The sequence below is a fragment of the Rana temporaria genome, chromosome 10 (assembly GCF_905171775.1).
Source record: "Rana temporaria chromosome 10, aRanTem1.1, whole genome shotgun sequence".
Lineage (NCBI taxonomy): Eukaryota > Metazoa > Chordata > Amphibia > Anura > Ranidae > Rana > Rana temporaria.
This window is the reverse complement of record NC_053498.1, coordinates 144,174,867-144,198,347: the sequence shown is the minus strand read 5'-3', so window position 1 is coordinate 144,198,347 and position 23,481 is coordinate 144,174,867. Positions and strand designations below refer to the sequence as shown.

The 23,481-nt window shown below is 46.9% G+C and overlaps 1 protein-coding gene across 7 annotated transcripts in view; it reads right to left on the bottom strand.

Moving 5' to 3' along the window:
• Positions 1-23,481, bottom strand: part of TP73 (tumor protein p73) — a 201,279-nt gene that overhangs the window by 112,937 nt on the left and 64,861 nt on the right. For all 7 annotated transcript variants that reach the window (XM_040326467.1, XM_040326460.1, XM_040326462.1 and 4 more), the window contains exons 2-3: positions 9,068-9,163; positions 3,367-3,490 (exon numbers count right to left, since the gene is read on the bottom strand). In XM_040326467.1, the coding sequence (XP_040182401.1) occupies positions 3,367-3,490; positions 9,068-9,163 (220 nt within the window). The remainder of the gene's footprint in view (positions 1-3,366; positions 3,491-9,067; positions 9,164-23,481) is intronic.

Genomic DNA, 23,481 nt, shown 5'->3' with positions numbered 1-23,481 from the left:
AAGTTAAAAATATTGCTTTTTTCCCCAAAATGTATGCTCTTTTTTTGTTTATAGCGCAAAAAAATAAAAACCGCAGAGGTGATCAAATACCACCAAAAGAAAGCTCTATTTGTGGGGAAAAAAGGACGCCAATTTTGTTTGGGAGCCACGTCGCACGACCGCGCAATTCTCAGTTAAAGCGACGCAGTGCCGAATCGCAAAAAAATGGCCCGGTCATTTGGCAGCCAAATCCTCCGGGGGGCTGAAGTGGTGGACCGAGGTCTTAGAAACAGCGCAAGTCTTTGGTGTCCTACTCCTCAGGACAGAAACAAGTGAAAATAAAAACCTGACTGGAACACTCCTAGGATGTTGCTAGGAGAGGCCCGGCTGTTACTGTTCACATCCACCGTCACAGCAGAGCGCTGAGCTCAGAGCTATTGCATCAGGGGGGGGGAAATAGAGCATGTAAGGGGGTTCAAATTAAAGGAAGAGCTCCCTCCTGTGATGGTGGAGTATTAATGACTAGGCCTCTCCTAGCAATGTCCTTCTGGGAGTATTCTAGTCGGTGTGCACCCATACTACAAAGGTTAAAAGATTGTTTTTAGTCTAGGGCAGTGGTCTAAAAACCGCAGCCCAGGGGCCAGATGTGGACCTTTGCTTGCTTTTATCCAGCCCTTGGGGCACCATTTCATCCACTGATACCAACAATGGGGCATCATTTTCCCCACTGACACCAATAAAGGCACATAATTCCCCCCCACTTACACCAACGATGGGACACAATTCCTCCCATTGGCACCAACAATAGGGTCTAATGACACCAATGATTGGGTACAATTTCTCCTAATGACACCAATGAAGGGCAAAGAAGGGGTACAATTTCTCCTAATGACACCAATAAAGGGGTACAATTTCTCCTAATGACACCAATGAAGGGGTACAATTCTCCTAATGACACCAATGAAGGCAATGAAGGGGTACAAATTCTCCTAATGATACCAATGAAGGGGTACAATTTCTCCTAATGATACCAATGAAGGGCAATGAAGGGGTACAATTTCTCCTAATGACACCAATGAAGGGCAATGAAGGGGTACAATTTCTCCTAATGATACCAATGAAGGGGTACAATTTCTCCTAATGATACCAATGAAGGGCAATGAAGGGGTACAATTTCTCATAATGACACCAATGAAGGGCAATGAAGGGGTACAATTTCTCCTAATGATACCAATGAAGGGCAATGAAGGGGTACAATTTCTCCTAATGATACCAATGATTGGGTACAATTTATCCTAATGATACCAATGAAGGGGTACAATTTCTCCTAATGACACCAATGAAGGGCAATGAAGGGGTACAATTTCTCCTAATGATACCAATGATTGGGTACAATTTCTCCTAATGACACCAATGAAGGGCAATGAAGGGGTACAATTTCTCCTAAAGACACCAATGATTGGGTAAAATTTCTCCTAATGATACCAATGAAGGGGTAAAATTTCACCTAATGACACCAATGAAGGGCAATGAAGGGGTATAATTTCTCCTAATGACACCAATGATTGGGTACAATTTCTCCTAATGACACCAATGAATGGCAATGATTGGGTACAATTTCTCCTACTGATACCAATGATTGGGTACAATTTCTCCTAATGATACCAATGAAGGGCAATGAAGGGGTACAATTCCTCCTAATGACACCAACAATAGGGCCTAATGAGACCAATGATTGGGTACAATCTCTCCTAATGATATTAATGATTGGGTACAATTTCTCCTAATGACACCAATGAAGGGCAATGAAGGGGTACAATTTCTCCTAATGATACCAATGAAGGGGTACAATTTCTCCTAATGACACCAATGAAGGGGTACAATTTCTCGTAATGACACCAATGAAGGGCAATGAAGGGGTACAATTTCTCCTAATGATACCAATGAAGGGCAATGAAGGGGTACAATTTCTCCTAATGATACCAATGATTGGGTACAATTTCTCCTAATGATACCAATGAAGGGGTACAATTTCTCCTAATGACACCAATGAAGGGCAATGAAGGGGTACAATTTCTCCTAATGATACCAATGATTGGGTACAATTTCTCCTAATGACACCAATGAAGGGCAATGAAGGGGTACAATTTCTCCTAAAGACACCAATGATTGGGTACAATTTCTCCTAATGATACCAATGAAGGGGTAAAATTTCTCCTAATGACACCAATGAAGGGCAATGAAGGGGTACAATTCCTCCTAATGACACCAACAATAGGGCCTAATGAGACCAATGATTGGGTACAATCTCTCCTAATGATATTAATAATTGGGTACAATTTCTCCTAATGACACCAATGAAGGGCAATAAAGGGGTACAATTTCTCCTAATGATACCAATGAAGGGGTACAATTTCTCCTAATGATACGAATGAAGGCCAATGAAGGGGTACCATTTCTCCTAATGACACCAATGAATGGCAATGATTGGGTACAATTTCTCCTAAAGATACCAATGATTGGGTACAATTTCTCCCAATGACACAATGAGAGACCATTCCTCCCAATGACACCAACAACGGGGCACCATTCCTCTCACTGACACCAAAGATGGTGCATGGTTTTTCCCCACCGATTTCGTTGCCTTTATTACTCCCGTTTGCCAAGTCTGGCCCCCTAAGGTCTGAAAGATAGTTCACATGGCCCTTTATTTCGAAAGTTTGGAGAATCCTGGTCTAGAACAGAAGAAGAACTTTAGCTTACCAAATCCTCTGCTTCCCGGAAAAAGGCACTACCCAATTCTCCAGTAATGGACTGTTCTTCAGTGTCATCTTGCCCAACACAGTGTTGTAGACCCTTGATCAGGGATCTCCAAACTATGGCCCTCCAGCTGTTGTGGAACTACCTGCTCCGTGAGGCACTGTGAAACTCTGACATTCACAGACATGACTAAGCATGATGGGAATTGTAGTTCCTGAACAACTGGAGGGCCGTAGTTTGGAGACCTCTGACCTTGATGATGTCAGGACCTTAGACGCCAGAGCATGGGAGGTCCAACAGCGCAGAGGATCAGGTAAGCAAATCTCCTTTTCTATGTCCCCTAGACCAGTGTTTCTCAACTCCAGTCCTCGGGGCGCACCAACAGGTCATGTTTTCAGGATTTCCCTCAGATCAAACTGCTGTGGTAATTACTAAGGCAGTGAAACTGATAAAATCACCTGTGCACAATAATGGAAAGCCTGAAAACAAGACCTGTTGGTGCGCCCCGAGGACTGGAGTTGAGAAACACTGCCCTAGACCTAAACAAGCTTTAACTTTACCATAAATTTGTTTAAACAATTTTGCACCATTTCCCTACATTGTGTATAGAGGTCACATCACACCCACCATGATCGACTGGTTCATGTTCCTCATCTGGTAGACGTCCATGTTGACCTCTGTCCGGTTGGTCACCTCCGTGTTGGAGTGGGTTGTTGACTGAGGCAGGTCAAAATAGTTGCTGTCCGGTTCCCTGAAAGCAGAAGAAGAAGATAAAACAAAGGTGTGATATTCTATATGATGTCCTCAGGAATCTACATTGCATCTACTAAAGCGCATCTATAACCCAAAATAATTTTTTCGTTTTGTATAGCATAGGAAGGGTTCACAAAGCCTGTCTGGGGTTTAACTGCTGTCCAGGGCTCAGTTAGAGAGGTCCCTCCTCGCCTTCTGTCCGGATACAATCTTTTTTTTCTATAGACAGGAACATACTTACCAAAATGATGGTCCCAGATCCCTTGTTAATCCCGCCCATGGTCTTCATTTCCACATTATGGGTGGGCACAACCAAATCAAACTCACTTTACAGGTTGGTCCCGCCAAGACCCTATGTCTAAAAGAGATGGGGACCCGACTCCTCCCAGGCCACGCTCTAAAATGTTTCACTGCGCCCACAGGGCTTAGTCATAGGGGTCAATACGTCAACGCATTTCACTGTTAGGCTTCTTCAGGTCACGATCAAGGATCAAAGAGGTAGCGACAAAAAGAAAGCGAGTCTCACTGCCTTATAGTGGCCTTGTGTACAAATATCCAATGGCAGAAAATTTTCACCAAAATTATACAACACGTGGAAAAATTGATCAAGGCGATCAAGAGGCAGCTAGCTTGGCAACGTATTTAGATAATTTCTGAACAGGGGCAGGCCGACGTCTCAGCAAGTAGCATAAAGCAGAAACCCATACTAGGAAGTGCTATAGAGCCGGAGTCCACTTAGGGAAAACACAAAAGCGCAGCTCATAAATGCTGATGGGATGTTGTATAACCCATCCAGGGCCGATCCTAGGCAGGGTGCATTGCACCCAGGCACCTGCAGAGGTGGGGGCGCCGAACATCTAACAGACTCTCTAACAATAGCCCTCTCTGTGTCCATCACAGAGGCCCCCCCTTCAGGTCCCAATAAAGTACTCTGCTTCTCTTCCTGTATTTTGTTTATTGTTAAGAGATCATGTAAGGATCCCAGGGTAATGAAGACTTTGTGGGGGAGCATCTCTGTGGTTGAGTCATTGCCATAGAAACATTTGTAAAGGGGAGGAGTTGGTAAAATGACGACGCCCATGTGGGGGCGCCAGAAATATTTCTGCACCCAGGCACCTGTGACCCTAGGATTGGCCCTGAACCCATCCACATGATATACTCATAAAAGGGGAGATTTGAACACCGGAACGATCTAAGCTTGCCCCTGGGAGACGGCCTTTCGCTGCGCACCTTCCTAGTATGGGTTTCTGCTTTATGCTACTTGCTGAGACGTCGGCCTGCCCTAAATACGTTGCAAAGCTAGCTGCCTCTTGGTCACCTCTATGCTGTCCCTTGGAATTATTCCATGTCTTGGATACTTTTGGTGAAATTTTTCTGCCATTGGATATTTGTACACAAGGCCCAGTCCACTATAAGACAGCGAGACGTGCTTTCTTTTTTTGCCACCTCTTCGAACCTTCATCGTGTCCTGAAGAAGTCCAACGGTGAAACGCGTTGACGCACAAAGGCTCACTGTGCAAATTGTATCATTGTATATGACTTATAAATTTTTTTTAATGCTCTGACAATATTATGTATTTTTCCGAATAAATATTGTTATTTTTTTTTTCAATTTCTCCATTGTTTTCTAAGCCTCCCAAGTCTGGCCTATGGTTACTCTGAGTACCCTTTCTTGTTCTCTCTCAAATTTACAGATGTGGCGATGTGAGTGCTTCCCTTTCTATTTTTCATGTCGGGGTGAAGCTGCTTTCACTTTCCTTTTTACCCGGGCCGTTTTATCCCCTTTCTTCACATGTGTGTACATAGAGCCAGGATGAGCTCTCTCAATGCGATCACCTACAATCAATGGGAGTCACTGGAGCATTGTAGGATCTTTGCTTGAAGCCGCGCCGGTGAGGGTTTTAAATGGCCGCGTTTGATTCACCACCAGTGATAGTTTGGTGAAAGTCATATTCAATGCTTTATTTTAAAGTGGTTGTGAACCTCAGGCATGAAAACATATTTCTCTATAGTATGTACTGAGGCGTTTTTAGGTGTTATAGTGCTAAAAATAGCACCTGAAAAACGCCTGGCGGGACGTTAGAAAAAGTCCTGCAAGCAGCATCTTTGCGGCGGATTGGGAGTGCTGTATACACCTAAAACAGCGGTAAAGCGTCGCTAAAACTAGCGGCGCTTTTGATTTGTTTCATCTCTGTGTATCACCTCACTGTGTATATTCAAGGGTTTATAACTACTTTAAAAAAACAATACAGGTATGAATAATTTTTGTGATATTCTGCCTGTAGTTAAGATATTTAACTGAAGGGCAAACAGGAATCATACATGCACACAATCGCAAAATGGCTTACTTCACTGTCCAGCTAATGCAGCCCCCCCTTTAACATGGAGCTAAAACCACACCTTCAAATATATTTTACCGTATATATACTCGAGTATAAGCCGAGGTACCGAATTTTACCACAAAAAATGGGAAAACGTATTGACTCGAGTATAAGCCTAGGGTGTCCATCTGCATGCCTCACTGTGCCCATGCCTCACTCAGGGCCGTTTGAAGGAATTTGGGGGCCCCGAGCAGAATGGGGGCCCCATACCCCCCCCCCCCTGCACGCAAAGCCTACATTAGCGATACACTAATTTTTTACACCCATGTTCTTGCTCCCCCCCCTCCCTAGTCCCTATGTTTTTCTATTCTAACCTCCCCTACTTTCCTGTAGGCTGCCGCTGTAGCATGGCCGAGCTCCTCTTCCTCCTGTCAGTCCGGTGTTCTATTATTAGGGGTCCCCAGTCCCCTATCAGATAGTGCCAGGGCCGGGCTGGGTACCGCGCGTGGTACAGGAGATTCAGTTTCCTGTGTTTCCGGCCGGACTGAATGGAAGTGAGCACTCAGAGTGCACTTCCTGTCAGTCCGGCCGGGAACAGGAAACTGAATCTGCGGTACCCGGCCGGACTGACAGGACTTCAGGAGAAAGGAAGAGGAGCTCGGCCACGCTACAGCCTGGGAAGGGTAAGTTGGAGGCCCCAGGCCAGCTTGGGGCCCCAAGCAATTGTTTGTTTTGCCTGTCCTGTAGCGACGGGCCTGGCCTCACTGTGCCCGTGCCTAGACTAACGTTTAACATGGGAGTCTATGTAAGGGGTGCCCGGGTTTGAAAAATCGGTGCTCCCCGGTCTTAGATCTTCCAAACAACAAACTTTGCACACTTGTGGAGGAGAAATGGGGCAACATGTGTGCCAAGTTCTGGGTCCAGAGGATCAGCCGGTACCGGTTCCACAAAGTCACAGGAGAAATTACCATTTAACATGGGAGTCTATGGAAGGGGTGCCCGGCTTTGAAAAAAATGGGTGCTCCCTGGCCGTAGGTCTCCCGGACAGCAAACTTTGCACACTTGTCGAGGAAGAGTGGGGCTACATGTGTGGGGTCCAGGGGACCTACGGCCGGCCGGTACCGGGTCCCCAAAGTCCGGGAGATCAGGCGCAAAAAGGTGACTCGAGTATAAGCCGAGGGGGGCATTTTCAGCACAAAAAAATGTGCCGAAAAACTCGGCTTGTACTCGAGTATATACGGTAACTATCCTACAGTTCAGACTGGGCCAACAGAACATAAAACCTAAATATCCAATATGAAGAAACCTCAAGCACATGAAATTACCTACTTTGGCTTGTTCCCCGACTCATTCGCCTTTATGCAAGGCCGTCTTTAATGCAGGGCAAAAAGGGGCAGCTGCCCGGGCCCAGTCATTGTGGGGCCCAAAGCAGCTTCCCCTTGAGCCCGCCCGTGCTTGTTTGTTTTTTTGGGATGTTGAGGTGGACTGCAAATATACATGGGGGGGGGGGGGTAGTTGGGGCAAGACATTTTTTTTTTTTTAGGGTCCAATCAATATTAAAGATGGCTCTGTGTAACGCCTCCCTAATAACTTTGCACTAAGTACAACTTTAGTTGCTTCTTTCCCAGTCAACTCTCTTCCTTCTTTCTGAATATCCTCTCACTTCCTGCAGCCTTGCTCTCCACGCTGGTTGCAGAGGTGCCCCACCTATTGGTACTTCCTGGTTCGCTCCTGTGCGGCCTATATAAACTCCCAGCACTGACAGAATGGTGTTCCTCTATTATGTAGCAACACGCCAAATTGGATTCAGGTTTATGGATCGCAACAGCGGAGACTTCTCAGGTTCGAAACCCAGGTTTCACTCTTAACTCAGTTAAGAGTTTGGGTTCTATCATCACAGCCTCAGTAAAGTAAATAGTGCTTATTCCAGCATAAGCAACATTAAAGGAAATCTTGGTATTACCGTATTTTCCGGCGTATAAGACGACTTTTTGGATGCAAAAAAATGCATCCAAAGTCGGGGGTCGTCTTATACGCCGGGTACGGTCTCCGTGCAGCTGCGATCGTCATAATTTTAAAGCTGCGCGCCGTCTTCTCAGCGCGTCCTCGCTGTCCTGTGATAGGTGGAACAGAAATCTTCCCAGCAGCGCCTCTGTTCTGTTTTCCGCCTATCACGGATGCTTTCTCATCCTCGGACGAGATGAGAAGGCATCCGTGATTGGCGGAACATAGAACAGAGGCGCTACTGGGAAAATTTGTGTTCTGCCAATCACAGGACACGCTGAGAAGACGGCGCGCGGCTTTGAAATCATGGACGCTCGCAGCAGACGGAGACTGTCACCGGCCTGCAAAACGTGAGTGATGGCACAGTGGGGGGGGCAAGTGGGGGCATGTAATGTGATGGCACTGTGGGGGCATGCAATGTGATGGCACTGTGGGGGCATGCAATGTGATGGCACTGTGGGGCAAAGTAATGTGATGGCACTGTGGGGGCATTTAATGTGATGGCACTGTGGGGGCATGTAATGTGATGGCACTGTGGGGGCATGTAATGTGATGGCACTGTGGGGGCATGTAATGTGATGGCACTGTGGGGGCAAGTAATGGCACAGTGGGGGCATGTAATGGCAAAGTGGGGGCATGTAATGGCACAGTGGGGGCATGTAATGGCACAGTGGGGGCATGTAATGGCACAGTGGGGCTTGGAAAAAAAGGGGGTAGTCTTATACAGTGAGTATATCCCAAAACCAAAATTTTTCCTGGAAAATTAGGGGGTCGTCTTATACGCCGAGTCGTCTTATACGCCGGAAAATACGGTAATGGTATACAACAGGTATAGGGATAAGTGCAGTCCCAGTACCGCGGCTACACTTATCCCTATGAAGTCTCCGCAGTTGCGATCCATAAACCTGAATCCAATTTGGCGTGTTGTTACATAATAGAGGAACACCATTCTGTCAGTGCTGGGAGTTTATATAGGCCGCACAGGAGCGAACCAGGAAGTACCACTAGGTGGGGCACCTCTGCAACCAGCGTGGAGAGCAAGGCTGCAGGAAGTGAGAGGATATTCAGAAAGAAGGAAGAGAGTTGACTGGGAAAGAAGCAACTAAAGTTGTACTTGGTGCAAAGTTATTAGGGAGGCGTTACACTCTGCCTCTATGACTTCACTCTTGATCCTACCCTGAACACAACATCCATTTCCCTGTCAGTAATGATAGATTTTAAAAACAAAATAACCCGAAACTGAAACTTACAGGGTACTCCAGAGGTGCTCAAAAGTCGTCCCTTCATCAGCCGGAGAAGAATGGGACATCTTCACCGAGGGGGAGTCAGACAAAGGATAGATCACTCTGTGACCAGAACACAGACACAATTATCATTAACACATCAGCATGCACAATCCCAACACACCGACATATATGATCTCATATACATTATATCGACATCTCATGATACATTATATGGCTCAAGGTTTGTTGACATCTTCCACATTATTGAGTGCAGGTGTGTTTCTGGTGAAAATTGCTGTAAATGCTACAGCATGCAAAGACCTATTAACCACTTAAGCCCCGGACCATTTTGCAGCTAAATGCCCAGGCCAGGTTTTGCGATTCGGCACTGCGTCGCTTTAACAGACAATTGCGCGGTCGTGCGACGTGGCTCCCAAACAAAATTGGCGTCCTTTTTTCCCCACAAATAGAGCTTTCTTTTGGTGGTATTTGATCAACTCTGCGGTTTTTATTTTTTGCGCTATAAACAAAAATAGAGCGACAATTTTGAAAAAAATGCAATATTTTTTACTTTTTGCTGTAATAACTATCCCCCAAAAACATATATATATAAAAAAAAAAATTTCCTCAGTTTAGGCCGATACGTATTCTTCTACCTATTTTTGGTAAAAAAAAAATCGCAATGAGCGTTTATCGATTGGTTTGCGCAAAATTTATAGCGTTTACAAAATAGGGGATAGTTTTATTGCATTTTAATTAATTATATATTTTTTACTACTATTGGCGGCGATCAGCGTTTTTTTTTCGTGACTGCGACATTATGGCGGACACTTCGGACAATTTTGACACATTTTTGGGACCATTGTCATTTTCACAGCAAAAAATGCATTTAAATTGCATTCTTTATTGTGAAAATGACAGTTGCAGTTTGGGAGTTAACCACAGGGGGCGCTGTAGGAGTTAGGGTTCACCTAGTGTGTGTTTACAACTGTAGGGGGGTGTGGCTGTAGGACCGACATCATCGATCGAGTCTCCCTTATAAAAAGGATCACTCGATCGATGCAGCCGCCACAGTGAAGCCGTGTTTACATACAGCTCTCCCCGTTCTTCAGCTCCGGGGAGCGATCGCGACGGAGCGGCTATAAACGAATAGCCGCGCCGTCATCCTGGATCGCTCCCCGAGGGAATCCGCCCGCCGCACGCAGCGGTGGGGGTCGCGATCGGACCCCCCACCCGCTAGAAGGCAGGAACATATATATACGTCCTTCTGCCTGTCCGTGCCATTTTGCGGACGTATATAGTCGTGCGGCGGGCGTTAAGGGGTTAACTCAGCCTGTCTCAACCTTTTCACTACAAGAGGAAGGCCTTGTACACCCGGGCCAGAATCTCGTCAGGAAAATACCGTCGTTTTTTTTCCTGACGAGATTCTTGGCAAGAACCTCTTGCCACCCGAGTGTACACACAGACCTTTCAAAAGAACCGCGGTTCTTTTGAAAGCCAAGAACGCGGTGACGTCATCACGTACGACGAGCATGCGTGAAAGCTAACGCGCATGCGTTGAAGTCATTTCGGGTTTCCGCGGCGACAGGTAAGTATACGCACTCTCGGGTTTCTCGTCGGGAAAGAGGCCGACAAGAATCTCGACGGGAAAATAGAGAGCAGGATCTCTATTTTTCTCGTCGAGATTCTGGCCAGATTTCCCGACGAGAAGCCTGAAAGCCTCGTACACACGCAAGGTTTACTCAGCAAGAAAGCTCTGCCAGCAGTTTTCTTGCTGGTTCTTGCCGAGAAAACCGAGCGTGTGTACGAGGCCGAACACTTGAAATATCTTTCCGGTCTCAGGGAACCCCTGCTAAACTTGACTATATCTACAACTCAAGATACATTATTGTGCTGGTCAATGGGAACAAAGCTTCTTACACTTGTGGTCATTGGGAAGAATTCCACACTACCCCCACCGTGAAACATGGTGGTGGCATCATCAAGTTGTGGGGATGCTTTTCTTCAGCAGGGAAAGGGAAGATTATCAGAGTTGATAGGAAGATAGATGGAGCCAAATACAGGGCAACCTTAGAAGAAAACCTGTTGTGCTGCGTACACACCACCAGTTTTTCCATCGGAATAAACTGACAGGTTTTTCCAACGGAATTCCGCTCAAGCTGTCTTGCATACACATGGACACACCAAATTCCAACCTTCAAAAACGCAGTGACGTACAACACTACGACGAGCCTACAAAAATGAAGTTCAATGCTTCCAAGCATGCGTCAAATTGTTTCCGAGCATGGGTCAAATTGTTTCCAAACATGCGTCAAATTTTCTCTGTCGGAATTCCGTACTGTCGGAAAAAAAGAGAACATTTTCTAAGTCCGTCAGAAATTTCCGACAGACAAAGTCTGATGGGGCATACACACGGTCGGAATATCCGACGAAAATATTTCCATCGGAAGTTCCCACCGCGTGTACGCGGCATTAGGGTCTGCAAAAGACTTGAGACTGGGGCGGAGGTTCACCTTCCAGCAGGACAACGTAAACATACAGCCAGAGCTACAATGGAATTTCCGAAAGAAGCCGAACATGCAGAGCGCAGGCGCCGTATAGAGCCGACTCACATCTCCGCATGTAACTCGTGCGCGCCTACGCAATACAGGGGGCGGGGCCTTATCCGCCGGGGGGGACAGATGTCAATCATCTGGGCGACCTCCCAAATGACATAGAAACGCCTACTCCCGCGGTGAGAAGTAGATTGAAAAAATGGATCACAAGGTACGTACAGCATAAAAAAAAAATAATAATTGTGGACAGTACTTGTTACGAATATAAGGGAGTTGGTCAGATATACATGCTATTAGGGTGAACCTCCGCTTTAAAGTGAATGTTCACCCTAAAAACAAGTATTTACCATTCAATCCAGCATACTGCCGACATAGACAGTATGCTGTTTTTTTATTTGTTTTCGGTTTACATACCGTAGTATAAGCATTTCTTCCCCCGGCTTCCGGGTAGTGAATCCCGTGGGACTGGGCGTTCCTATTCGAGACTAAGTGATTGACGTATGACAAAAGCTTGCCCCCCGGCGCATAATGCGCGTCACCAGTTTGCAAAAGAAGCCGAACTGCGAGTCGGCGCTATAAGGCGCCTGCGCACCGACGTTCGTTTTATTTCCGGAAACTGGTGACGCGCCTTTTGCGCCGGGGGGCAAGCTTTTGTCATACGTCAATCACTTAGTCTCGAATAGGAACGCCCAGTCCCGCGGGATTCACTACCCGGAAGCCGGTGGAAGGAATACCTATACTACGGTATGTAAACCGAAAAAAATGTCGGCAGTATGCTGGATTGAATGGTAAATACCATTCAATACCATAAATGGTAATATTTATCAGCGTATACCGCGCACTTTTTTGCCCTGAAAATCAGGGCAAAATCGTGGGTGCGCGATATACGCCGATACCCGCGCCGAGTTTTGAATACTGCGCCGACATATACCGAGCGCAGTACACTCGGGTATAGTCGGACAGTCTCGGCTCCTTCCGCGCTCACGTCCTGGACGTACAGGACGTCAGCGCGAGAGTTGCCGAGCATTGCCGACAATACACGAGTGTACTGCGCTCTGTATATGTCGGCGCAGTATTCAAACTCGGCGCGGGAAACGAGCGGGGAGGACGTGAGGACGCCGCGAGGACGCCAGACCTGAAGCTGCAGAGGACACCCGAAGCCGCAGACGACACCCGAAGCCGCAGACGACACCCGAAGCCGCAGACGACACCCGAAGCCGCAGAAGGACGCCGGACCCGACGAAGAGGATACCCGAAGCCGCAGACCCGACGAGGCCGCCGATGGACGCCGCGCAAGACACCAAAACTGTAAGTACAAAAAAATACTTTTTTTCCACAGGATTCGGGGCAACTTTAGGGGTGCGCGGTATACGCGGGAGCGCGTTATACCGCGACAAATCCGGTACTTGTTTTTAGGGTAAACCTCCACTTTAAGTCAGGGCTCAACAAAATCCGGGCGCACGGTCGCAATTGCGGCAAAAATTAGCGACCTGCGCCCAGGGAAGCTTAGGCCTGCAGAAGGCCTAAGCTTCCTTCTGTGATCTGGCGCCATCTTGTGGTGGCCGTTGGCATGGCAAGTAAACCAGCAATCCAGCATTCGGTATTGCATCCCATTGAAGTCAATGTGGAACAAATTATTTTCCATTTCCATTGACTTCAATGGGAAAACTCGCATTGATATGCGAGTACTTTGGATTACGAGCATTCTCCTGGAACGGATTATGCTCGTTATCGGAGGTTCAACTGTATGTCCAAGTGCTTCTTGGTTCCAAATTCTCTTTCTTCGGACCTTGTACCAGCAAGCTCATTATTAGACCCACAAGCAAAATATTATTTTCGATATTATTTTATTTTTTTACATTTCTGGTAAAAAAAAACGTTGTACTGTATTAATTTTCTCCCGGCCATAGGATTCTTAACTGGCAGCATGGCATTCTGGGAAATCGTACCAGGCACCTCTGTGATTAGGCGGGTGTGAGGATATCTCAGCAGGAGTCAATTACATTAAAGTGTTACCGCCACCGTCATGAGCTAAGACACCAAGCAAAGCCTCAAGAGGTCCGCGCCACATGGAAGACGGAATTAGAAGCTACACTTCCCGTCGTTAAGATGTGCCAAGATAGACGAGCCCGGGCCTGTCCGGCGTTGGTCATAATATGTCACTTTACTGCCTTCATATCTTACGCCTAATGCGAAAGTTAGCCTGCCAAGAGGTCACTGATTGGAAGATTTCACGACGCGCAGTTATGGCGGCGGCTACCAGTCAGCACCCCGTTGAGAGCCCCGAGTACACAAGCGACGGCTGCGCTGACGTATGAAAGATGTAGAGGTGGCTTTTCTAGAAAAAACACTTCTAGGATAATGTATAGTCCACGGTCCAGGATTAGCTTGAGAGTATCTAAGGCAGGGATAGCCCCCCCGGGGGGGTATTTTTCTTGCCGATTGTGATGGTCCTCAAGAGAAAAATTTGGCAATGGTAAAGCCCTCACAGGACATGTACATGCACACCCAACCTATGTGCGCAGGGCAGGACTTAGGGTGGTGGGGGCCCCTGGGTTTAATAATCGAAGGGGCCCCCTGGAGCAGAGAAAAGTGGGAAGGGGTGGTGGGTTGTTACCGCCGACCGATCATAGTTGTTGAGGGGGGAGGTTGGGGTGCTGGATCCACCGACCGGCCTATCAAAGTTGTTAAGCAGGAGGGGCAGTGCGCCGACTGATCATACTTGTTGAGTGGGGGGGGGGGGGGGATCCGCCAGCCATCCGATCAAAGTAGAGCGGGGGGGGGGGGGGGTTAGCCGCTGGACAGACTTCTTAACTCTTCCCAGGGCCGCCTTCAGTAATTTTACACAGCTGTAGTCCGGGCCGATCCGCCCTATAGGCTCACTATGCGAGCCGCTTAGGGCCCCCAAATGACTAGCGGCCCCGCCTGGTGAGAAGTCATTTACGCCCCGCTTCTCAACTCGCTGACTGCATGGGAGAAGAGGTAAGAAGTCAGCACCCCCCGCTTCTCTCTTTAATGTAAGATGTCATTCCCGACAGCAGAACACCCCCTCCCCCGCTTCTCATTTTGCTTAGGGCCCCAGGGAGGTCAGGATCGGCACTGGCTGTAGTCATGGGGCCCCCTGGAGCATCAAAGTTGTTGTTGTTGAGGGGGGGGGGGGCTGCGGGCTGTCGAGAATTGCATCCATCCGCCGAGTTGTTGAGCGGGGGGGTGCCGAGAATTACATCCATAAGTTGTAGAGCGATTAGATTGCCCCACGTGGGACGACAGACCCCCGACCGACGACCTTAAGTGTCTGTCGCTTAAGTACCCCTCCCCGGCATGCACAGCGAGCAACCACTCCCACTGATTTGCTGCCGAGGGGGGACACTCAATGCACCTTGATCTTGCTGCTGCCACCCCTGGCCTGGAGTGGTAATGACGCCCCCAGGCGAACACAGTCACGGCTGAAACAGAGGCTAAATTGCCCTTAATCATTCTTGCCTGAGCCAAATAACAGTTCAGACCCCACAAAATTTAAAGCAGGGCGCTACATAATAATAATAATAATAATAATTATAAAAAAAAAACACATTCTCTCTCCCCCCCCCCTTAATTTTCTGACTAAAGTTCCAATTTAAAAAGTGATATTAAAGTGGTGGTATACTCCCAATGCGGAAGTTATACCTATAATAAGGCTTACCTATAAATATCTCGTAAACGTGCGCCAATTTGTCTGAATATTGAAGCCCCCTTCAGACTAAGAAGGCCCCCAGATATTCAGCTACCCCCTACACCATGGGGTCTCCAAACATTCTAAACAAAGGGCCAGTTTATTGTCCTTCAGACTCTTGGAGGGCCGGACTTTGGCCAGCAGGGATGGAAACTTTCCTGGCATCAGTGGGACTAGACATGTGGAATTAGTGGGAGAAATAGTGCCCCATCATTGGTATCATAGGGAGAAATAGTGCCCCATCATTGGTATCATAGGGAGAAATAGTGTCCCATCATTGGTATCATAGGGAGAAATAGTGGCCCATCATTGGTATCATAGGGAGAAATAGTGGCCCACTAGTGGTGTCGTAGGGAGAAATAGTGGCCCACTAGTGGTGTCAGTGGGAGAAATAGTGTCCCATCATTGGTATCATAGGGAGAAATAGTGGCCCATCATTGGTATCATAGGGAGAAATAGTGGCCCATCATTGGTATCATAGGGAGAAATAGTGGCCCACTAGTGGTGTCAGTGGGAGAAATAGTTCTCCACTGTCGGTATCACATGTCAGAATAGTGGGGTAGATTCAGGAAAGAATTACGCCGGCGTATCCATAGATACGCCGCGTAATTCCAAAGCTGCGCCGGCGTATCTACTTTCTGTATTCAGAAAGCTAGATACGCCGACATTAGCCTAAGATACGACTGGCATAAGTCTCTTACGCCGTCGTATCTTAGGGTGCATTCTCACGCTGGCCGCTAGGTGGTGCTTCCGTAGTTGTCAGCGTAGAGTATGCAAATTAGCTACTTACGCCGATTCACAAAACGTACGTGCGCCCGGCGCTAGTTTTTTACGTCTTTGCGTGAGTCGTTTTCGTCGTAACGTTGCTCCTGCTATTAGGAGGCGCGGCCAATGTTAAGTATGGACGTCGTTCCCGCGTCGCGATTTGAAAGTTTTACGTCGTTTGCGCAAGTCGTCCGTGAATGGCGCTGGACGCCATTTACGTTCACGTCGAAACCAATGACGTCCTTGCGACGTCATTTACCGCAATGCACGTCGGGAAATTTTAGGGACGGCGCATGCGCAGTACGTTTGGCCTAATTTAAATGATCCACGCCCCCTACCGGATCATTTGAATTACGCGCGCTTACGCCGGCCCCTTTTACGCTACGCCGCCGCAACTTACGGAGCAAGTGCTTCGTTAATACAGCGCTTGCTCCTGTAATTTACGGCGGCGTAGCGTAAAGACGATACGCTGCGCCGCCGTATCAGTGCGCGCCCCTACCTGAATCTACCCCAGTGTCTCGTATCAGTGGGAGGGATACTGCCCCAAGGGCCGGTCAAAGGCAAGCAAAGGGCCGCATCCGGCCCTCGGGCCGCAGTTTGGAGACCACTGCCCTACATGAAGGAGTTACTCAAAAACCCATGGTGATCCTGCCCTGTTCAGGAACTTCCTGCTAATGGGTGACGTCTATCTCCCAACTATACTCCTGCATTGTCATCCTGCCACGTCCGTGTCCGTGGTGGAGACTACAAGCGGTCGTGGTGACACATTGGCCAGGCATGGTCCTCCGGTGTCACCATCAGAAGCCGGTCCTGGCCAATGAGGTGAGGCCTGGCATGGGAGAAAGCGCAATTTAGACAGGAAGCGGCTAAAAGAGGCCGGAGCCGATCAGCGGCACTGAGATGTAAAGGCAGATGAAATAAAAAGCCAAAAAACAGAATTTTAGGATAAAATGACTTTTGATGCACAGCGCTGTAGTAACATAAAAAGGTCATCCGGTTTAATTCCAGGGCTTAATGATCAATTAGCAGCACTGCTGAAAAGATTTACTCAACAGGTCAGTTGGGCAAAAAAAGCTGCAAAGATCGACGATAGTTCATCCATTCCTACAACCGCCACAGGTTTACTAGACATAAAATGAGACAATTTATCTGAATTTCAGTATTGTGCTGCCCCCTTCAGGCTGTATTCAGTATTGCATTTCAAACTTAAAAGAACAGATAGAAGGAGCTGATCTCCTTATAAAAATGCTAGCTGATTGGTTGTTATCTACCCCACTGGCTAGAATACTTTCTGAGCCCCAGGGCAAGCGTACTAATCAGGAAAGCATGCAAAAAGTTAAACCGGACTCTAGGTATCATCTGTACTGCCAGGGCCGCCATCAGGAATTTTGGGGCCCCTTACACAGCTTCAGGCATGGGCCCCCTCTGGAGCAGAGAACTGGGGGGGGTGCTGCTGCCTGAAATTGAGAAGCGGGGGGGCTGCCGCAAATTTAGAAGCGGGGGGGGGGGGGGCTTTACAAAAAAAGAAGAAATAAAGAAAAATATATGTATCAAAGAAATTATAAAAAAAGGGGGGTAGCCATCCGGGGCCCTGGTGACCTCTGGGCCCTTTAATAAAAATAAAAAAGAAACCTCTGGGCCCTTTAATAAAAATAAAAAAGAAACCTCTGGGCCCTTTAATAAAAAAGAAATAAAAAAAATATATTAAAATAAAAATTTATAAAAAAATACATAAAAAAAGGGGGGCCCCTGGGGACCTCTGGGCCTTTTAATATATTTTTTTTTTTTTAAAAAGGCGTTTGAAAAATTATTGCGCAAATACCGTGCAAGATAAAACGTTGCAATGACCGCCATTTTATTCCCTAGGGTGTCTGCTTAAAAAAAAACATATTTATAATGTTTGGTGGATTCTGCGTAATTTTCTAGCAAAAGAATGATGATTTGTACATGTAGGAGAGAAGTGCCAGAATAGGCCCCCCGGTATGGAGGTGGGTATAAAAGCCGGGTATGGAAGTGGTTAACCACTTCCGGACCGCCGCATGTACATTTACGTCGGCAGAATGGCACGGACAGGCACATTGGCGTACCTGTACGTCCCTGCCTAGACGTGGGTCGGGGGTCCGATCGGGACCCCCCCCCGGTACATGCGGCGGTTCCCGTGGCTTCAGGAGCGATCCGGGACGACCGCGCGGCTATTCGTTTCTAGCCGCTCCCTCGCGATCGCTCCCCGGAGCTGAAGAACGGGGAGATCCGTATGTAAACACGGCTTCCCCGTGCTTCACTGTGGCGGCGCATCGATCGTGTCATCCCCTTTTTAGGGGGACACAATCGATGACGTCACTACAGCCACACCCCCTACAGTTGTAAACACACACTAGGTGAAACATAACCCCTTCAGCGCCCCCTTGTGGTTAACTCCTAAACTGCAACTGTCATTTTCACAATAAACAATGCAATTTAAATGCATTTTTTGCTGTGAAAATTACAATGGTCCCAAAAATGTGTCAAAATTGTCCGATGTGTCCGCCATAATGTCGCAGTCACGAAAAAAAAAATCGCTGATCGCCGCCATTAGTAGTAAAAAAAAATAATAATAAAAACTATCCCCTATTTTGTAAACGCTATAAATTTTGCGCAAACCAATCGATAAACGTTTATTGCGATTTTTTTTACCAAAAATAGGTAGAAGAATACGTATCGGCCTAAACTGAGGGAAAAAAAATGTTATATATGTTTTTGGGGGATATTTATTATAGAAAAAAGTAAAAAATATTGCATTTTTTTCAAAACTGTCGCTCTATTTTCGTTTATAGCGCAAAAAATAAAAACCGCAGAGGTGATCAAATACCACCAAAAGAAAGCTCTATTTGTAGGGAAAAAAAGGACGCCAATTTTGTTTGGGAGCCACGTCGCACGACCGCGCAATTGTCTGTTAAAGCGATGCAGTGCCGAATCGCAAAACCTGGCCTGGGCCTTTAGCTGCATTTTGGTCCGGGGCTTAAGTGGTTAAAAAAAACATATTTATAATATTTGGGGGTTTCTTGCGTAATTTTCTAGCAAAAGAATGACGATTTGTACATGTAGGAGAGAAGTGCCAGAATAGGCCCGGTATGGAGGTGGGTATAAACGCCCGGTATTGAAGTGGTTAAAGTAAAGTTATGTTTAAGCCCCAAATTACCTTTTTTTTTTGCATTGCATGAAAAAGGGTTCAACCCCCATCAAGTTTTTATTTACTGGCCCTTTAATTCTACTTCTACCATATACTGTGGGATACAAACAGTTGAGTCATCTGATAACTGATACAGGTTTGTATGTTGTGTGATACAATGTGGCCGTCAACTTTCATTATTATTCTGTAAAGTCCTATTCATATTATTAGTGTTACGATTTCCCTCCAGAGAGAACAATGACTCAGATATCTCACCGACACCTTCAATATCTGACGCTGAAATTGTCCTTTCATCATCATCTTCATCATCGCGTCTTTGTGATTTCCTTCACCAATAGCGGCCCATGTGACCCCGATCATACAGTAATTATTTCACAGAAACTCCGGGCCAAACAAACATTGTCTAAATCCATTCTTCTTGAATCTCGGCGTGCTTTGCAGATTTCTTCCAGATCTGTGCAGTAATCCAGCGCGAGACTTCCTGTAATAAAGACCGCTCACTGCTGATCTCTCTCCTTGTGCAGGGTGACCGGTCTCGTCTCCGCCCCCCTCCTGTAGTTTTTTGCAGGCAGCCTGTAGTAGGCAGAGCAGCTCTCACTCCCTGTGCAGGTTGACCGGTCTTGTCTCCGCCCCCTAGTTTTCTGCAGGCAGCCTGTAGTGGGCAGAGCGAGCCAGCTAGGCCCCTCCCTCAGCTCTCACTCCTTGTGGAGGGTGACCGGTCTTGTCTCTGCCCCCTAGTTTTCTGTGGGCAGAGCAGCTAGGCCCCTCCCTCAGCTCTCACTCCTTGTGCAGGTCTCGTCTCCGCCCGCTAGTTTTCTGCCAGCAGCCTGTAGTGGGCAGAGCGAGCCAGCTAGGCCCCTCCCTCAGCTCTCACTCCTTGTGCAGGGTGACCGGTCTCGTCTCCGCCCCCTAGTTTTCTGCAGGCAGCCTGTAGTGGGCAGAGCGAGACAGCTAGGCCCTTCCCTCAGCTCTCACTCCTTGTGCAGGGTGACCGGTCTCGTCTCCGCCCCTTAGTTTTCTGCCGGCAGCCATTAGTGGGCAGAGCGAGACAGCTAGGCCCCTCCCTCAGCTCTCACTCCTTGTGCAGGGTGACCGGTCTCGTCTCCACCCCCTAGTTTTCTGCCGGCAGCCTTTAGTGGGCAGAGCAAGCCAGCTAGGCCCCTCCCTATAAATGAAAATGGTCCCAAAAAAAATGTCCGATGTGTCCGCCATAATTTCGCAATAAAAATTGCAGTTCACCGCCATTACTAGTTGTAGCGCCTGGCTACTTTTATAGCAGGTGCTGTTGTTATATGTACAGGCGGCGGTCGGCAAGCGGTTAAAGAAAACGAATGCAGCCATCACATCCAAGGACCGGTAAGCTGCATTAAATTAACAATTCCGTTCTTGCGTTAGGAAATCCTTTAAATGCCATCAATTGCAATTCATTTCAGACCAGGGTCGGGGGGGGTTAACAGATTTCTCATTGAAATGACTCAACAGGAAGTCAGCCGTGTCTAGCAAAATACTTCCTCTCAGTATCAGAATTTCACGTAGAACAAATCCTCCTCCTACGCATAGAAAGCTGCCGTTTTATTTTTTGTTGACAAAGTTCCGACTTCCTCTTTGTAGATCGGAGATAAAAATAGAACTGTTCTGGTTCTCTGGTGTTGCCATGGGAGGTGTGCGGCTTCGTAGGGTGGAGGGTCCGGGACGCGTCGGTGGTCACGGGTACCATTAATGAAGCCAAAGCTCTAAAAGGACGTGCAAAGTGACCCATTTCCAATGTCAGCATTAAATAGGCCAAAGAAAGTTTCCATGTGAAGGGTACGATCGTTCTGCAGCCCAGGCCATAAGTACCGTATTTATTGGGGTATAGCGCGCTCCTGCGTAAAGCGCACCCCTAAAGTTGCCACCAACATTCCTGTGGAAAAAAGATTTTTGTACTTCCAGTTTTAGTGTCTTGCGCGGCGGCCTCGTCGGGTCCGGCGTCCGTCTGCGGCTTCGGGTGTCCTCTTAGTCGGGTCCGGCGTCCTTCTGCGGCGTCCTCCCCGCTCGTTTCCCGCGCCGAGTTTGAATACTGCGCCGGCATATACCGAGCGCAGTACACTCGTGTATAGTCGTGCAGGCTTGGCTACTCTCGCGCTCACGTCCTGTACGTCCGAGACTGCCCGACTATACACGAGTGTACTGCGCTCGGTATATGCCGGCGCAGTATTCAAACTCGGTGCGGGAAAGCGGGTATCGCCGTATATCGCCCACCCACGATTTTGCCCTGATTTTCAGGGCAAAAAAGTGCGCGGTATACGCCGATAAATACGGTAGATGATGTAAAAATAAAACTCGGTATAAAAAGGTGAATACGTGAGGAAGGATACAACAACACATTACTAATCTACTGCTTAACCCCCCATAGGGATTCACATTCCATTACACAGCAAAGTGACGACACTGAAAAGAATTAACGCTTTTCAGGGACCGGCCTTGCCGGCAAATCAGGAGACGGCGACATGAAGGACCAGAAGGATGAGGATTTGGTTTTACCTTTTACAATGTACCCAAGAAGGACTAGGGTGACCACGCGTCCCGGATTGCCCCGGGACAGTCCTGTATTTTGCAGGTCTGTCCCGGGCACCTTCATTCCAGGACAATACAGTGTCCCTAAATGAAACGGACACAGCCCCCCCCCCCCTCCCCGGGCCAATCTGATGCCCCCAAAAAAAGCCACCACATCACCGCTTTACTCACCGACAGTACTAGTCCTGGCCGGGAATGCCTGGAGGAGCACAATCCCCGCCCCCTGTTTGTGATTGGAGAAATCATAAATCCCGCCTCCTGTGTCCAATCACTGTGCTGTGATTCGTTACAGCACAAGCTGATTTTTGGGAAGGGAGGTGTCCCTGAATTGTAGTTTGGAAAGTGGTCACCCTAAGTAGGACACAGATCCGGAGGTCCGACGTCACCCGGTGCTTGCTGCATTGTTTAATGCTCCTCCATCTGTCAATCTGCACTTTCCATCAGCCCCACAATGCCCTGTAATTAGTATGCAAATACAGACTTTTCTAAAAGTCAGAGATTCCCCCCACCCCCTTGCATAGCTCCCAACTGTCCCGATTTCGGGGGACTGTCCCGGATTTCGCGGGACTGTCCCGGATTTCTTGCAACCAAGCATCACAGTCCTGTGCAAAAAGAAACCCATCAAGTAAAAAAATAAATATATATATTTTTTTTATTATTAATTTTTCTTTTTTTTATCAAATGTTGCTCTGTTTAACCCCCTATTATCCCTTAATTTACTCTAATCAGCCTTAATTAACTCCGTATTCTCCGTCTCCATTTAATTATTATTTTCCTGACGATTTTTCTTTGTTCATTTCTATGTTACATATCTGTCGTTTTCTTTTTGTTTGTTTTTTCAGTTTTAAAAATTGCCAACTTTGCAGAAAAAAAATAAAAAAAATGTTTTTTTTTTTAAATTATTATTATTATTATTATTATTATTATTATTATTATTAAAGCAATTGATACCACAAGAGGCAAAGCCATCTAAGAAACAGCCTTGCTCCAGGATACAGATTTTCAGTTTTAAAAATCGCCAACTTTGCAGAAAAAAAAAAAAAAGGTTTAAATTATTATTATTATTATTATTATTATTATTATTATTATTTTCAGTTTTAAAAATCGCCAACTATGCAGAAAAATATATATATTTTTTTTCATTATTATTATTATTATTATTATTATTACTACTATTAAAGCATTTGATACCACAAGAGGCGAAGCCATCTTAGAAACAGCCTTGCTCCAGGATACAGATTTGCAGTTTTAAAAATTGGCAACTTTGCAGAAAAAAAATATAAAAAAAATATTTTTATTATTATTATTATTGTTGTTATAATTATTATAATTATTATTATTATTATTATTATTAAAGCATTTGATACCACAAGAGGCGAAGCCATCTTAGAAACAGCCTTGCTCCAGGATACAGATCCCGGTCGTCCTCTGCGCCCAAAATGGCGCATGCGGAAGTCTTTAAAGTGGCCGGCGCCCCCACCACCCCACGCAGTTTGGCTGACCACCATAGTTCCTATTCCTCCATAAGTTGCTCAAGCAACAGTCATGGCCAAGCAACCGAAATGCAAACGTCTCCCCGAGTCCCTTTGCTCAGGTTGGGGGAATGAGAAGAGATCACCGGTCAGGCAGAGGAGGCGATTTCCTTTCTTTAAAAGACAATGACTAATAATATATATATATA